This window comes from Penicillium digitatum, chromosome 2 (assembly GCF_016767815.1).
Source record: "Penicillium digitatum chromosome 2, complete sequence".
Classification (NCBI taxonomy): domain Eukaryota; kingdom Fungi; phylum Ascomycota; class Eurotiomycetes; order Eurotiales; family Aspergillaceae; genus Penicillium; species Penicillium digitatum.
The window spans coordinates 174,334-190,158 of record NC_089385.1 but is presented as its reverse complement, the minus strand read 5'-3'; the positions used below and the strand labels follow the sequence as shown (position 1 = coordinate 190,158).

The window sequence follows — 15,825 nt, the reverse complement described above, 5'->3', positions numbered from 1 at the left end:
AAATGGCTATCCAGTGACAAAAAACTTGCATTGATGGTAGACCTATCTGTATGCGAATAGTATCAGAACCTGCGTCAGTTCGTACCACCCAGTCGTCATGGGTGTCAAGATAGCGCTCTGATCATCTCAGTTCAAGGAGACTAGTCAACTTATTCAGTTCTGCAACTTCTTCTGGTCCCAAAAGACCCACCTTTTCCCGCCGAGTTGGTGTATCTGGATCAAATACAGGCTTCTCAGCGAGTGAAGTCACCCGTGTCCCATGTCTAGGCTGGGATCCCTCATAATCCCAGCTTGCGTTATGGATTGTGATGCTATTGAAGAATCAGCTTCAAATTCAAAAGATCTCTTGAGGTATTGACTAACCGGTAATCCCACGTTGCACTCGTGCGTGGAGTCCACTTAAAACCAATCTGAATACCAGGGTTCTTCTCATAAACGTTGTATAGGTATCCCAGAATCACATCACTTTCGGCCTTGTCAAGCCCAACGATTCAGTCTGTCATAGCACGGTTCACCCACAGTGCCTTCCATCCTGTAACTGGATGCACACAGACAACTGAGTGCTCGCGCTCCACGTAACAAGGGCCTGCTTCCGGGTTCTTACGGTCGAGGTATGGGTGGGCTGAGCGGTAGATAGCAGTCCTTCCGTCGAGCAGTTTGCGGAACAACGGTGACAGCTTCTCGTATGCCGCGTATCCACTCGCCCAGAGTGTATCACCTCCGACTGTCGGTACTGTGTCGTTATGGAGATGGGTCACTCCGGCGGGCTGTCTCTCGTGCACGAGATCGCTATGCCACCGGGAAGTTCCTCCCGGCCAACGGCAGCTCGCTGGTCTCTCTGTTTCCTGCAATGCTGGCCACATTACAGTCACGCCAGGGATGCCAGGAACATGGGGCACTTGAGACTAAATAGAAGAGAAATACAGTTGGTAATTGGAACATGGATTTTCTGGATTGGATAAAATATACATGAATTTCAACCTCTCCGAATCTCTCTCCCAATCCTTTCTGTTATTGTGGGGTGATAACCTGGTCCCGAAAGAAGACAACACTTCTTTCGGCAACCAACAAGCCTAGTTCATCCTTCTGTTGGTCTGTCAAATCCTTCAGCTGCAACCCAACAATTTCAGTTCCGATGTGCCTAGTCAAGGGAATCACTTCCTTGGCCGCGGATAGAAGTGCTTTCTTCTCTGGATCGGCTCGGCTGCCGGGGTCTACATGGACGCGATCATAGTCCCGCACGTTGTTACCATCGTCAATCTAGAGAGGACGAGATGATCGGTATGGGTAGCCGTCACTGAGATCACTCCCCGCCTTTTCTATGTGTTCTCGTGCAGGGTCAGGAAGACCGAGAGTGTCTCTCTTGAGTACTGCGACATCAACCATACGTGAATCAATTGGAGCGGGAGCCATGATAATAGATAATCGTTGGATTTGTATCATTCCTATGAGTTTCGTCTACTATATGCTCTATAGATATTTCGAAATGTCGATTCCCTTGTTGATCAACGTTGTACTCGGATTAAAGCACATCATCGTCATCACCCATTACGCCTTTTGTGGGCCAAATGTCACTTTTGGTTATCTCCATACCCACACCCCTCTTTTAGGGTTCGATGTAAATTGTGCAATCTACACTTGCCGTGCAAGCGGGGAGCCCCCCGATGTCACAATCTACGATCAAAATCACGAGGATTTCGAATCTCTGACTCTTTGCCGGTTTTCCCGGGGGGCATTGCGATATATCAGCCCATTTTGTCGTTTGGGAGGGAGGGGGGCCATAAGTGCTGGAACAATCCACGTAGGCGCGGATCATCTCTCGGCTTTTTCTTTTTCGTTCTTTTTCTTTTTCTTCTTCTTATGATAATCATCATGAGTGAGTCTATTCGAGTTGCTGTCATTGGGGCTGGTATCAGCGGAGTGGTTACTGCTGGCCATCTTCTGGCTGCTGGAATCCAAGTGACGGTTTTTGAGAGAAACAATGCATCTGGTGGAGTGTGGTAAGGATCTTTCTATACTGTTCTGGAATGATGGACTAAAGCATTGTAGGCTGTATGATAAACGTGCTCCGATTGAAGCCCAGTACCCATCACCGAGACCGTCAGCTTCACAGGAATATGTGAAGGATGCGAGGGAAGGTAGCGAAAGAAAGATCTTACTTCATGCACCTCCAGGGTAGGTTTCAGCTTTGAATTTTTCCTCTTTTTTAGACGGCAGTTTATGCTCACTCTTTCACAGCCCTTGTTACGAAAGTCTCACCAACAATGTCTCCACCCCTTTACTAGAGACAAAACTCAACACATGGCCAGAAGGGACTGGTCCGTTTGTAAAGCATCATGTGCTTAAGGATTATATCCAAGACACGTCGAAAAAGGCCGGTGTTGATGATATTACCAAATTTGGCGCCCGAGTCACGCGAGTTCACAAGGACGGGCCGACATGGACGGTTCACTGGAGTACTTTGAGCGAAGGCCAAGATCCCGTGGAGAATGAAGAGTCTGCAGTAAGTTCTCATCTCTATACCAAAGTTTGGTAATTTTGTGTTTTTTTTTTAAACAAAAAACAAATTATCAGAAGTGATTTTGACCGGATCATAGACTTTTGACTCGGTCATTGTTGCCTCAGGTCACTATCATACGCCTCTCGTCCCAAATATACGGGGTCTACCCGAAGAAAAAGCTCAGTGGCCCGAGAGGATTTTCCATTCAAAGTCTTTCCGAAGGTCGGAAGGATTTAAGGGAAAGGTAGGAGTGAACCCATTCTAGCATGGAGAAGCACTGGGCTGACTAAACTATAGAAGGTCCTATTACTTGGTGGAGGCGTCTCTTCTCTCGACATAGCCACTGAAATTAGTGGAACCGCAGACCACGTGTATCAAAGTACTCGAAATGGTGCCTTTGATCTCCCCGCAAGTGCACTTCCTGGAAACGCCTCGAGAATTGCAGAGGTCGAAGCATTCGAAATTTCTACTTCGACATCCACAAACACCGGACACTTGCCCTTGACCGTACATCTCAAATCCGGGGAGACCTTGCACAACATAGATACAATCATTCTTTGCACAGGATACCAAATGGCACTTCCGTTCCTTGATGAATATAACGATTACGGTGTATCTGCGGCCGAGGCAAATGACCAGGTGCTTGTTACAGATGGCACTCAGGTCCACAACTTACATGAAGATATTTTCTATATCCCGGATCCCACGCTTGCGTTTGTCGGCATTCCTTTCTACACTGCGACGTTCTCGTTGTTCGAGTTCCAAGCTATAGCGGTGGCAGCCTTCCTATCTGGGGTTGCGCAGCTTCCATCTACTGCGAGCCTTCGGACGGAATATGAGAATCGTATTAAAGAGAAGGGACTTGGACGGAGCTTCCATTCACTCAAGGATCAAGAGCAACCTTATGTCGAGAAATTAATCAAATGGGTCAATACTGGGAGAATTGAGCGTGGATTGTCGTTGATTGAGGGTCACACTCAGACCTGGATCACCGAGAAAGCAGCTTTGAGCGCGAGACTTCAGTTGATCATGACAGGGAAGCTTTCTCGGGCAGATCTTCTCAAACGCCCTTTGGAGGTGGGAGTGACTGCATGATGAGTATGAGAAAATGGAATTTGAAAGATGTCAAAAGACACCGTTGTAGTATGTTCAATACCATCTGACGCCAATTGGATTAGATCGTCCAAAGTGATATGTCTTCAATTTCTTCAATTATGGAGACTCCATGAGCGAGCAACTTGACTCATTCTTGTGGCGAAGCTTACTTCTAAGCCATCCCCCCAGGTAGCTAGCTCTCTGTCTTAGGCGGGTAGGACCTTGGTCCCTCCCCATTGTCTTCTCTTCCTCTCTCCCTCTCTCTCATGATAGATAGCTCAATCCATGATCCCAGGATATTGGTCAGTAGTGAGTAGGTGATCATCTTTTCAACGTTCACAATCGCTTTCTACTTAAATGTCATATGCTATCATCGATGCGGGGGGGGGGGGACCTATCGTGCATCATTCTACTAGTCAACTCGTGATTGACACAGAGTGGCCTCGAGATGTTTCCTAGGACAATGTTCCCGCAGTTCAACATTCTGCGCTCGTGATGCTAGAGTAATTAAATCTCTTGACAAGGAAGCTTTAAGCAATCAATTTGATGTTTTTTTTAAAAAATAATTTTCTTTCAACATTTTCTTTCGAGGGATTACCCCATTGCCGAGGCGCATGACGAGCTTCACACGGGCGATGGTGAGTTTCTAGTGTGAAATGGCAACATCAACATCATTAATTATCCCCGAAGTCGGCAAGGTTCCAACCTGCTTAGACCTTGTGTTTGGAGGATGATGTTGAAAGAATTTACAGGAATTGCGCAAACTAGTTGTCCAATCATTCAACCGACAGTGTATATCGTATACTCAGTGCGGAGTATAGCCTTGAGAAACCTGAAGCAGGATTCACTCGGCCCTAAGCCGGCATTTTTTTTAATGCGGATAAGAGCTCTAATAATTAGCTACTAGGATGGCCCCGCTAAGTTAGGACGTCCTTAGTATGGATCGGCTGTCGGTCTTAATCGCTTTTCTGCGCTATAAGAATGTTCCAAGGGTGCTAAAGTGTCCTTGTTTTTTTTTAGCCTTGCGACGATATCACCATGTCATTGAAATCCCCTGCTGAAGCGCATGTCGATCCAGCGACGCAAATAATTCAGAAAGAACCGAAGCGCAAATGGGTCAGCTACATTTGGGACACATTTGACAAGTCACCAGAGGAGCGTCGCTTGCTTTTCAAATTGGATTCGGCCATTTTAACCTTTGCATCGTTGGGTCAGTTCAGATGAACGGTTTCTCCCGGATGATGCTAAAATCATTCTAGGGTATTTTATCAAGTATCTGGATCAGATCAATATCAACAATGCATTTGTCTCTGGAATGTATGGTGCCATGTGGATATCCACCCGTGAGAGTCTGATCCTAACATCAAACTTGTAGGAAGGAAGATCTGGGCATGTACGGCAATGAACTCAACTACATGCAGACATGCTGGAATATTGGATATGTCATTGGAGAAATCCCCAGCAACATTCTCCTGACTCGCGTCAAACCGCGATATTGGATTCCGGCCATGGAGGTACGACGTTTGGTTCCCTTGCACAAGAGCTCTCTGCTTACACCGTAAAAGCTGCTCTGGACGGTTCTCACAATGTCCCTATCCCGGTGCAATACCCCTACTCAGTTCTATGCTTTGAGGTTTTTCGTTGGTAGGCAGGCACAACCTAACAAGCACGCACTCTGCTAGAGTTGATTGTTAACATGGCACCCCGACAGGTCTCGCTGAAAGTACTTTCTATCCCGGAATGCAATACATTATCGGCTCATGGTACCGGAAAGATGAGTTGGCAAAAAGGTCATGCATTTTTCATACGAGCAGTGGAATTGCCAGCATGTTTCTGGTTATCTGATGGAGGCGGTTTACCACCTCGGAGGACGAGGGGGTTTCAAGGGCTGGCAATGGTAAGAAAAGTGACCGAATCTCAAATTTCGGTCATAAGCTAACCAAGATCAAGGCTGTTTATCATCGATGGGGTCATTTCCCTCCCCGTGGCTATTAGTGGGTTTTTTATCCTTCCCGATGTGCCTGAAATCTCCGATCCGTGGTATTTGAGTAAAGAGGCACGTTTGACCATTTCACCCTTTTGATTTCGATGCATTGACTTACCGCCACACAGGAGGTCAATCTCGCCCAAACACGAATGAAATTAGAAGGACGACGGAACAGAGAGCCATACACAAAGTCAAAGCTGAAGAAAATCTTCTCGTCGTGGCACATCTATCTTCTAACGTTACTTTATGTGTGAGTTGAAGATCTGGTCAATCTAGAGCCAAACGGCTCACACCCTATCAGATGCTTCAACAATGGTGCCGCGGGAAGTCAGCCGATCTTCCAACAGTAAGTAAGATCTGGACACCACCATTTGGCACACTCTGACTCCTGAAAGGTTCCTTAAACACTCCAAAGATCCTGTATATTCAATCAGCCAGATCAATTCGATACCAACCACCACCCCAGCAGTTCAAGTCGTGACAACCCTCGCTTACGCATGGATCTCGGATACTGTTCTAAACGGCAGTCGTTGGCCCCCGGTTGTCTTTGGTGCTGTGAGTCTCACCCAGCCCCATCAGGAAATGTAGAAAAAGTTCTAATACTATCCTAGTGCGTCAATATCATAAGTTACGTCTCACTGGCAGTTTGGGACATTCCGATGGGATGGAAGTGGACTTGTTACATTATCAGCGGGGCTGGATTCGGACTGAGTGGTCTGTTAATGGCGTCAGTCTCGCGAATTTCCCCGACAATTTCAATGGCAAATATCCTAACACACTTTGTAACAGCTGGGCCCATGAAATTTGCTCTGAAGATAACGAAGAGCGCTCCTTGGTTATCGGAAGCATGAACGAAATGGCTTATGTTTTCCAAGCCTGGCTGCCTCTTGTTGTATGGCAGCAAGTTGATGGCCCGGAGTACCGCAAGGGCTTTATCACTGTCACCGTTTTGTCTGTCATCTTGATAATCAGTACTTTCGTTGTTCGTTTCCTCCACAACAGAGAGAAATTGAGACAAGGGTAAGTGTGTCTTGGAAGTCAAACGTGCCTTTTAGGGTTGTCCATGACTAACTGAGGTCGGGGGTGATGCAGGAATCAGATTCAGGAAGCAGAGACGGAAGATCATTCCTCGGATTCCCCAGGAAGGATCTCGATTGAGACTAAGCCTATCAAGTCTTGAGATAAATAAAGTTGTTGACTCCTGTTCCCTGAAAGATGGGTCACGATCCCAAATGGAGAATCGACGACGGACAGATTGGGCGGGTGACCGAAAATGCATCGAGAACTTCTACAGCAATTATTTGGAAGAGAGAAAGACCAAACAACTCGACCCTATTCCATTGTGGAGCTGGGGCGTGATATGTATACAATCACAGTATTGTTCTACAACGTATGGTGGTGAGTTTTGACAACTTAAGATTAAGCAAGCAGCTGTTGTGTGTCTTTTGCCAACCGGTTTTCTCAGGTGCATCAGACCAGGTCTTCTGTTGAGGGTGTTTCTTTATCCCAGTAAAAGCTTTCTATAGCCTGTAATCCGTGCGGGGGGGGGCTAAACTACCTAGCAGTGTGATGAGTCGTAGTAGTTCGTGTGAGATGTGACTGAGCATTCACCCATGCTAATGCCCATGGCGCAAGATCACTTCATCGGACATCCTGTTCTTCCAAAATCTTCAAACAAAACCGCAGTAATTCGACCCGGTTCAATGTAGATTTCCAATACCAGTTAGGATTGTCCTTGCATAGGACCCCGATGGACCCCGATGCTGGCATCTATCCCCAATCAGCAAAAATGAGAACATCATATTGCAAGCAGCCTCGGAAGATGACCGGGATTTTCTGATCTCCAAATCCTAATTCAGGGGCAGATTATCCGAACAAATCGATAGGTCAGGCTAGGAACCCGTGTGCCGATTGCAAAGCCGTTGGCAGGACGGAGTAGTGTTGGTGGCGCTTCACTAGTGATGGGATTGACCACGCATATTCCCCCAGAAAGAAGAGCGACCACATTACGGGACTGTGATAGCCCCTTTGAAAATAGGAGCCCCATCACAAAAACATTGCGATAAACTGTTACGACAGAAGGATTCCTTTGTTCCTATTCCTGTTCATTGCGGATACGGAGTACGGAATAGACCTGGCATATTAGAGATCGACATTGATCCCGTTAGGGAATATTATCGAGCTGGGACGGTTCATCTTTTGATTTTTTTTGTCGATTTTTTTTTGTCTCTTCTCTTCTTTAAACGTGGGGTCATCGCTCCATGGAAACCCTAGGGATCTGCAAGAAAGAAGCGAGATTTTGAGCGATGTCGACCTAGTGAATGTGCTACATTCTTTCTTTCTTCGCGTTGCTCAATCCACTCACTTCTTTCGGGACAGGAAATGAGTTATCGAAAGTGTACTAAGTGCAAACGCCTCAAAGCAACCTGAGGAGCCTATCGTCCGGGATAAGATGACTCGGATTTTCGGGCCCACTGGTCAAAAAAATCTCAGGGGCAAGGATCAAATTGGCAGACACCGAACACTTCTACATTAGGCACCGATTTGGATGTAGCTTAGGATCACGGACCATTTTTCAGATAGGCGAACAGACGCGATGTCTCGTGCGCGGCTGCACCGGAGGCCCAATTCCAAATGGTCCAGTGTTGTCTTAAGTCTCCACTTAAGACGACTAGCTTTGAGCAGCAGTGGAGATAGCGGGGGTGGAATTGAGAAGTACGGAGTAGACAATGGTGTGAGTATTGATTATTGCTTGGAGAACAATTGAACATACGAGAATAGATTTCCGCTCTATCCTCTCTCCCCCCCCCCCCCCCCTCTCCCCCGGTGATAGCGTGTGATTGAGCAAGGATTATTAGATTGCAGGAAGAGGTCAGTGGAAGTGAGACATGCCCTGGAATACCTCAATGTAGAGCTTTGGACTTGCGCTTTTTTTTTTTTTTTTTTTTTTTTTCCCTGGGCTTTGCAAAATACGAGAAGAGAAGAATGATAGGTTTCTTAAGAACACTAAGAGAGTTAGAGTGGTTTCACACCAGTCTCGCTTCAAAGATCGTCGTGAATTTCTAAGATCCCCCCCCTCTGGGGTTTGGCGTGTGATTTGGCGTGTGATTTGGCGTTCTTCGGTGGAGCGCGGCAAGAGTCGAAATCCAACGGGCCTCGAGGGGGTCGGAGAGGGGGAGAAGGGGGGGGGGGGGTTAGTTGTTGAGAGGAGTTTCCTTGGAGGTTCCTTGGGGGATCCCTCGGTCCCTCGGGGTTCCTTTGGAATTCCTGTAAATTTCTCTTGTCGGAAGTGGAAATAAGTGCTATTTCCACGCAGAATCCCTGAATCCTGTATGTCCCTTTGATCTGGTCCGAATCGTTGGTCTGAAGTCAGCCTGTATTCATCAATGTGGATGTTGTACTGGCCCAGAAAAAGATTCTGATATTCAGGCACAATCCCTGTCTTGAAAATATGCCGATCTTGAGCTACGAGTGTGGTATTGGATCTAGTGCACTACGGACAGTCCTGTTACCCGCGCGCCAGCTCATGCGGTTGCATGCTGATATCATATTCGAAATAGAGGATATGTATGGGGTAAGGTATCATCAATATAGCCAAATGAGATGAATTGAAGCAAGGCAAAAAAAGGAAAAAGACCACCTTAGACACAGTAATTCAAAATTCCAACCAAGATGCATCGCATAAAAATCCAGCAACAGCAAGGAATTGGGACTTCAGGCCATGTGCGATGGCTGATTCCTAATAGGAACCTCGCATCTCATGACGCCCTGTAAAAGAAAAGCAACTGTAATGTGGCTCTGACCAGCAGACCCTATAATGGCAAAACTATGCATCTCGTAACAATCATCGCCAATGTAGATACTGTCCCCCCCCCCGATATTCATGGCAACGTGGAAACAGTGGATCAGCTGTTTGTGCTGTTAGCTAGCTAAGCGGCGGTGGTCCAACACCCGCTGGCGCTGCCTGGGCATGAGCGAAGAGGGCTCAGCGTGACTGGTAGACCTCGCAGCGTTGCGGTGCTTCTCTATACAATCATGTCTATCTTGTGTTAGCAAACAAATAGATACCCGACGAGATACGAAAAGTCTGGGACCGTACCGAGCCAGACTATCCTGGCGACTGAAACGCCGATCGCAAGTGTCACAGCTGTACCTCCGAAGTCCGAGATGAACCTAGAGGCCTGCGTTAGTATCTGCTTCTTGAGCTCCTCTGATCTTACTACTGACGGTGTTCATGTGTCTTTTGAGATCAGAGCTTCGGCCAAAAGTCTTGTGACAGTCATCGCACGGATGATTGTTCTTCCAGTCAGGGTTGTGCATCTTTTGGTGCTCCTTGCAGTTGGAGCGTCGAGTGAATTTGGCGCCACAGATGGGACATTCCAGGCCACTGGCAGACAAAAGCCTGTCGTTGGAGGAGCCGCGCTCTCTTTTGCTCAAATTGGTGAGAGTATCAGTCCCTGCAACAGATGCTTGCGGTTGCAGCATCACTTGGCCAGTGTTGATTATTTGGCCGGGGGATCTGTCGTATCCAATCTCCTCTCCCATATCCCCAAGGTAGGAGACTTTGTTGACTAGAAATAGGGGCATTGCTGAGGAAATGCACGCATCTGGAAAGACACTCTGCCCGCAGGGTCCTGCGGCTGTGCTCGCTACAGTGACCGAAGTAACATCCGATGGCGTCGTCGAGCCCGAGCAAGGCGTGTGCATCCAAATGTCGGTCATTTGGCCAGGAAAGACATTCTGACCAGGGACAACCTCCATGGTAGGGTTGTAACTGGGAGATGCACTCATCGCCGGGGGGCTGTAGAATCCCAGCGAAGTCTCCGAAGCACTGCTGACGAGGCCATTGTAAACTGGTGGATAATCTGTTCCGCTGCAATAGTCGTCATAGGATAATGCGAAGGTAGGAGTGGGCGCCCCAGAGATTAGTTGTGATGGCAGTGTAGGCGTGGGAGGGAAGACGCTTAGTTGACCGTATGTGTTCTCGAATTCGCAGCGGGAGATCCCCAGACCAATAGGAGAAAGCCCTGCTTGGGATGAGGGAGCGATAGGAGAAGAGTATACCGAGGATGTTTCTCGAGACCGTATATCCTCTCTTCGCGGGGATGTGATTGAGGGGACTAGATTCCGATTCATGTTGGTGTAGAGAACCAAATCCAATAAAAAGAATGAGAAATGTAGATGCTCATCCAACCAACCAAAGGGCTCTATATCAGAGTGAACAAAAAATGGCGATAAATCAAAGAAGATATATAGTAAAGGCTTTTGGGTCAACAGCTTCGCTGTTGGTGATTGATAGCGGCAGCATACATCGGTGGCTGAGAGGAGGGTAGTGGACAAGGTACGAATTCATTGGAGAAAACCTTGCGCCGCATCGACACCGACAAATGTTGAAGATTCGACGACTTGACGCCGTAATAGACAAGGCAGACTTGAAGAGGAAGGGGTCTGTTATTGCGGTGGAAGAGAAAATCGGGTTGGGGGGTGGGTGGCTCTAAGGGCCGGGGGGTCAAGGGTAAAACGAGATCGATGGAAGTCCAGGTCTGGCATATGTGCACTCACAGAGAGTTAGCCCCGGAAAGATCAAGATAGACTATGTCATAAGCACCTGGGGCAAATCATAGCATTTGGAGACTAGTTTCGGGCACTTTTTAAGGATCGAAATAACCCTGTAAGAACTGCTAGTACAACAGAAGATGTGACAATGCACAACGGCGGCTGTTGGGTTTGTCCGGAAAAGGCTAACCATCCCTTTCACCACAGTTGGGCTGGTCTGCCCAACCGAGACGTGTCCCATGCAGGCAGTAGCCATACATAAACATCAGGAGAGCCCGAGTCTCTGGATCGGCTTGGCGAGATACATTGTTGTGTACAGGGCCTGTTGACCATGAGCACAGCCCGCATGATGCTGAGACGGATGGAGACTGTGCTATCTGACGAAGTCCAGAATCGGATATGAAGTTGATCAACGTTTCCACAAATAATTATCGTGACCTCAGTAGAGCATGCGGCCCTTCCGAACCGTTCGATCCCTTTGGCTTCATGTATACCATAGCGCGGAAACTCCACATCGACTCCACAGGAAATTGACGCGCCCCCAGACAATTTTTAGCTCTCTACTCCGTACTCCATATGAGATATCTGAATTCAACTTCACCATGATCTATTTCCTCGCTTTCCCTTGTGGGTCGAACATGAAATCGATTGGAATGGAGAGCCAATCTTGAAACGCCAGGGACCGGGGGGGGGAGGGGGGAAAGCCAAAAAAAAAAATGGAAATTATGAGGGGGGAAGAAGGGAAACCCCCCCCCCCCCCCCCCAAAAAACCACCAAGCCTGTTTGGATTAGGCTGTAATCAATGTGGTTGTTCAGAATATCGGTTTTTTGTAGGGTTGTCAGAGTGGCCACTAGAGTGAACCGACGCCGACTAGCGCTCAGTCCGGTCCTGCAGGGGCGTGCGTGGCCCTAAGCGCCAGGGCAGTGACCCCTCTACCGCGCCTTTGAATTCCGTCAATTCCGTCAATTCCGCACAGAACTCAGCTTGCGCCCAAACATTGCCTTGTAATTGTAATCAATTTTGCTGGGAAATGGCCTCCACTTGAGTTCGGAGTCGTTCTATCGCGTCGATCAGATCCGCAAGCTGCGGTACTTGCCCGACCTGCCCCATGCCTAGCTCACGCGCGGCTTGTTGACCCACACTTTGTGCTTTTCCTGGGCCTAGGCGATTTGTTTCAACTACGGAGGGGTGATGTGGGTCCTGGCACCTGGGACCAGTCGGATTTTCAGAAGTTTCTTGATCGCGAGCCGACATTGGGGGAAACAGGCTGTTCTGTCGTTTGAAATGCCGCCATTTGGATTCATATGCCCATATCAATGCAACAAATGGGAGATGAGTGGCTCGAAGCAAGACAATGCGCACGCGGCGAACGGTTCCGGCGGAGAGAAAAAGCCGCATGGGGCGGATGCAAAGGAGGGGAATAAGATTCTGCCGAATCTTAGCTTTGGAAATATTCCAGAACATACCAAGAAACATTCAAGGATCAGACGCTAACTGACCAGGGGTGGCATGAAGTATGTTAGTCGTCGAGAATTGCTGCTTTCTAGGACATAAATTGCCAACCTGATTGGTTTGTCAGTCAAAATGAAATATTTCCATGGGGCAGTGCCAACTTTCAGAAAGACAGGGATCTGTCTGGATATATCGGTATACTTACTGGAAAAGGTATTCTTCTCGAGCATGGCACATCACCTATTACACACAAGAATAAATCGGTTGCCACACAACTATAGTAGAAAGTATTACTTACCCCTTCTAGACTCATGCTCATCAAACTAACCAAGGATGAGAGAATAAGGGTATTTGTCATGAGAGCGAAAGTAAGCCTATCATTCATTCCAGTCAGTATCTTTTGCACTTCTGCGTGGAAGTTGCAGCAGATTCCTGTGTGCCAGTGACGCCCCCCCCTAAAAGTCATGCAACCGGACGGCACACCCAGGAACGTGATCAGAAGCAAATGCGACAACGAAATGAAAGAAAATTTCAGGAACTCACATCAAGCCATAGCCGAAGATGGGGGAGATCTAAAAATCTAGCGTGTCAGTCAACTTCACGCGATAGCCAACCAATTTTGCCATTATTCAGAGCTAATGCGATTGAGCTGCAGGACAGCCGCCTGGTGCGCAGACTTACTTCAGACGCGGTGTCCTATCATCCAATCAATTCAGCCACTGTCAGTGCACATGCCGGAAAAAAAATAAAGAGGACAACCCACTAGTCCAAGAACACTCGATCTGCCTCAGATGGTCAGTCACAGAAGAACAAGAGAGCGGTCACAGCAAGGATTATTTCACCGTACCCAAAGAACACTTTCACTAACAAATGTGACATTGTGCTGAGCGACAAGCGGTCACGCGCAAGCATAGTAAATGTGGTCAAGAACCCTGTAGGGATTCGTTTCAGCGATTAAGCTCTGACATGCTTCATCTGTCTAGGGCTGGATTGCTTAGCCACACTTACCAACATACAATACTACCACCACCGGAAAGAACTTGAAGAATGCTTTCGTCTGAAGCACATTGCCAATCAGCCTTGGGTTCCAAGCCCACGGAGCTAAAAATCAGGAAATCGCACCATCTCTTTCAATACTGGTATCTGTTCATAATCACAATTAGTCAATCCTCTTCTAGAACATCGATGGTTCATGCAGGATCTACTTACTAGACTGCCAAAGTATGAATTTAAGCTCACAAGCGAGCAGATCCTGTTCCTTCCGTGTCAGTCCTACTGCCCAGATACTGATTCCACCAATAGCAATACCTTGGTACAAGAAAAAGAGCCTCCAGGGAAAGAATGTCAAATGAGAGCTCAATAATACGATTGTCGTCCTTCGATAGCCCGACGACCCCTGTGGCGTCCTCATTAGTTGCACCATTGAGACAGATGACCTGCAAACAGCGAGCCACAAGGCAAATTGAGTACAGAGTGACTTACTTGTTATGACAAACGCAATTCCAACAGCAATGATGCTGAGGTTCCAGAGACTCCAGAAATCCATTTGGTAGAAAACAACTCCGGCATCAATGATTCCACTCAATTCATCATATGCAAAAGCGACGATCCATACGTACATCACCGCTTCGAAGATGCCAACGGCCTCTTGTCTCCTCTCTACTAGGACTGCGTAGTAGAGAAAGAGGAAAGACACGAAGAATGCAGCTTCAAAGATTTTCCGGTACAGAGGTACTCTCAGGCGTGAATATGGATCAGCCGTTCTGATGAGAGAAGTTTATCAGTATCTCCGCAATGTAATTGCTTGCCTTGTCTAACCTTGTGTTGAAAATATGAGGTTTCTTAGTTGAATTGACTGTCAGAGAATCCCAGAAAACGATTTCACCCTTCCAAATACCATCGACCACCCTTTGAACAACCCGCTGGCTCAGAAATCTCTTGGCATGGGCAATCGTTGCAATCTCCATTGCATTCAATCCAAGAAATTGAGAATATCTCTGGGTGGCACAGGTTTCCTCATGTCGGTGTGTACCTTGTGATGTTCCAGATGACTTAGTCTCTGTGATCCTTTTGTCGCCAAAAAGACGATGAAATGAGGAGGAGCTTTGCAAGAGAGGAGTGGTCTCAGTTTCTATCTGGCTTGCATCACGTTTAAAAGATGCCAGGCCAGAGCCACCTGCTTCGGATTCAATGATATTTGCCGAACCGCGCCGCGGCGTTGGTAGCTCTTCTAACAGAAATTCAATTGTCTCGCGCTGGTTCAGGTGGCACAGAAATTGCCAGGCAACAAATTCGCAAGCTGCACCGCGGCTCTCATTAAGTCCCCAGTCATCTTCTGTCGCAGCGGTGAAGTCCCATTTCAGAATCCTGGATTTGTTAACCAGTCTAGTTCCAGCGTCCTCTTTATAGTGAACTTACATCAATGCCACAATGATGAAGGGATTGTGAGTATCGTCTGCCAAAGCATGGACCAGTTGCCTTAGACGGTGTCCTTGTGATCCGTGTAGCATTTGTTCAAATGTGTAAGCCATATCACCCACAGCCATACTAATAAAACTACAGTGGCTTCATTAATTCTGCAAAATCGAGAGTGCAGACAAGACTTACTTAGACAGCTTGGGAAGAACATCGAATAACGGCTCATCGGTGTAAATCACCGGAATTTCCGTATGATCAATGTGTGAATCCATCTGGAGTTCTTCAATTAGTGGGTCTCCCTCGTAGCCACCGCCAGCACCAGTCACATACCGATGTTGAACGTCGAATGTTGAACCTTTGTAGAGTAACTCCAGGGTTTCTTTTTCAATGAATAGGGCCTTTTGTTTTTTGATCTCCTTTTTTTAACCTAGCGTATCCTCAAGGATAGGGCAGAACTGTAAGTATCAAGGCCAAGGTATCGGTGAACGGTCCATGTTATGTTATTTAATCAAAAGGAGTTTCAGTTGGCCACAAATAAGAATGTAGCAATGACCTTTGTCAGTATCTAAGATACAGAATTCACAATATTTAAAATGAAATAGGAAGAATCGAAAGTGGAAAAGGTGACGAGCTGGAAGTTGCCAACGACAAGTTGCTGACCGCCTTGTGCACGTGTCGACGCGTCCAGTGACTTCATCGGCCTCAACCCGACTTTCCTTATCGCATAGCTCTCCACCAGTCATCTGCGACTAACTAACCCAATCTCAGACTCTAAATAACCAACATCAAACCCTCAACGGGGAGATGAGGGGCAGT

At 47.3% G+C, this 15,825-nt stretch overlaps 5 protein-coding genes across 5 annotated transcripts; 3 read left to right on the top strand and 2 right to left on the bottom strand.

Moving 5' to 3' along the window:
• Window positions 1-50: 50 nt before the first annotated feature.
• On the top strand, window positions 51-579 carry Pdw03_6155 (uncharacterized protein; the record flags this gene model as incomplete). The annotated part of the gene is made up of 4 exons (XM_066101270.1): window positions 51-77; window positions 131-203; window positions 291-351; window positions 447-579. 4 exons carry the CDS (start codon window positions 51-53, stop codon window positions 577-579), a joined length of 294 nt encoding a protein of 97 aa, XP_065956353.1.
• Window positions 580-1,872: 1,293 nt separating this feature from the next.
• On the top strand, window positions 1,873-3,595 carry Pdw03_6154 (Dimethylaniline monooxygenase, N-oxide-forming; the record flags this gene model as incomplete). Its single annotated transcript, XM_066101269.1, has 5 exons — window positions 1,873-2,000; window positions 2,050-2,175; window positions 2,239-2,503; window positions 2,598-2,744; window positions 2,798-3,595. 5 exons carry the CDS (start codon window positions 1,873-1,875, stop codon window positions 3,593-3,595), a joined length of 1,464 nt encoding a protein of 487 aa, XP_065956352.1.
• A 1,038-nt stretch (window positions 3,596-4,633) lies between these two features.
• Window positions 4,634-6,762, top strand: Pdw03_6153 (Major facilitator superfamily domain, general substrate transporter; the record flags this gene model as incomplete). Its single annotated transcript, XM_066101268.1, has 9 exons — window positions 4,634-4,805; window positions 4,855-4,912; window positions 4,971-5,109; window positions 5,708-5,832; window positions 5,884-5,928; window positions 5,978-6,137; window positions 6,194-6,309; window positions 6,372-6,602; window positions 6,675-6,762. 9 exons carry the CDS (start codon window positions 4,634-4,636, stop codon window positions 6,760-6,762), a joined length of 1,134 nt encoding a protein of 377 aa, XP_065956351.1.
• A 2,741-nt stretch (window positions 6,763-9,503) lies between these two features.
• Window positions 9,504-10,718, bottom strand: Pdw03_6152 (Zinc finger, C2H2-like; the record flags this gene model as incomplete). Its single annotated transcript, XM_014680304.2, has 3 exons — window positions 9,504-9,621; window positions 9,682-9,755; window positions 9,810-10,718. The coding sequence occupies 3 exons, from the start codon at window positions 10,716-10,718 to the stop codon at window positions 9,504-9,506; spliced, it is 1,101 nt and encodes a 366-aa protein (XP_014535790.2).
• A 1,435-nt stretch (window positions 10,719-12,153) lies between these two features.
• On the bottom strand, window positions 12,154-15,752 carry Pdw03_6151 (ion transporter; the record flags this gene model as incomplete). The annotated part of the gene is made up of 18 exons (XM_066101267.1): window positions 12,154-12,567; window positions 12,639-12,702; window positions 12,797-12,831; window positions 12,890-12,965; window positions 13,135-13,163; window positions 13,273-13,287; window positions 13,355-13,373; window positions 13,439-13,523; window positions 13,600-13,648; window positions 13,714-13,734; window positions 13,801-13,843; window positions 13,900-13,987; window positions 14,074-14,354; window positions 14,410-14,958; window positions 15,010-15,147; window positions 15,199-15,281; window positions 15,340-15,364; window positions 15,670-15,752. 18 exons carry the CDS (start codon window positions 15,750-15,752, stop codon window positions 12,154-12,156), a joined length of 2,097 nt encoding a protein of 698 aa, XP_065956350.1.
• Between the last annotated feature and the right edge of the window lie 73 nt (window positions 15,753-15,825).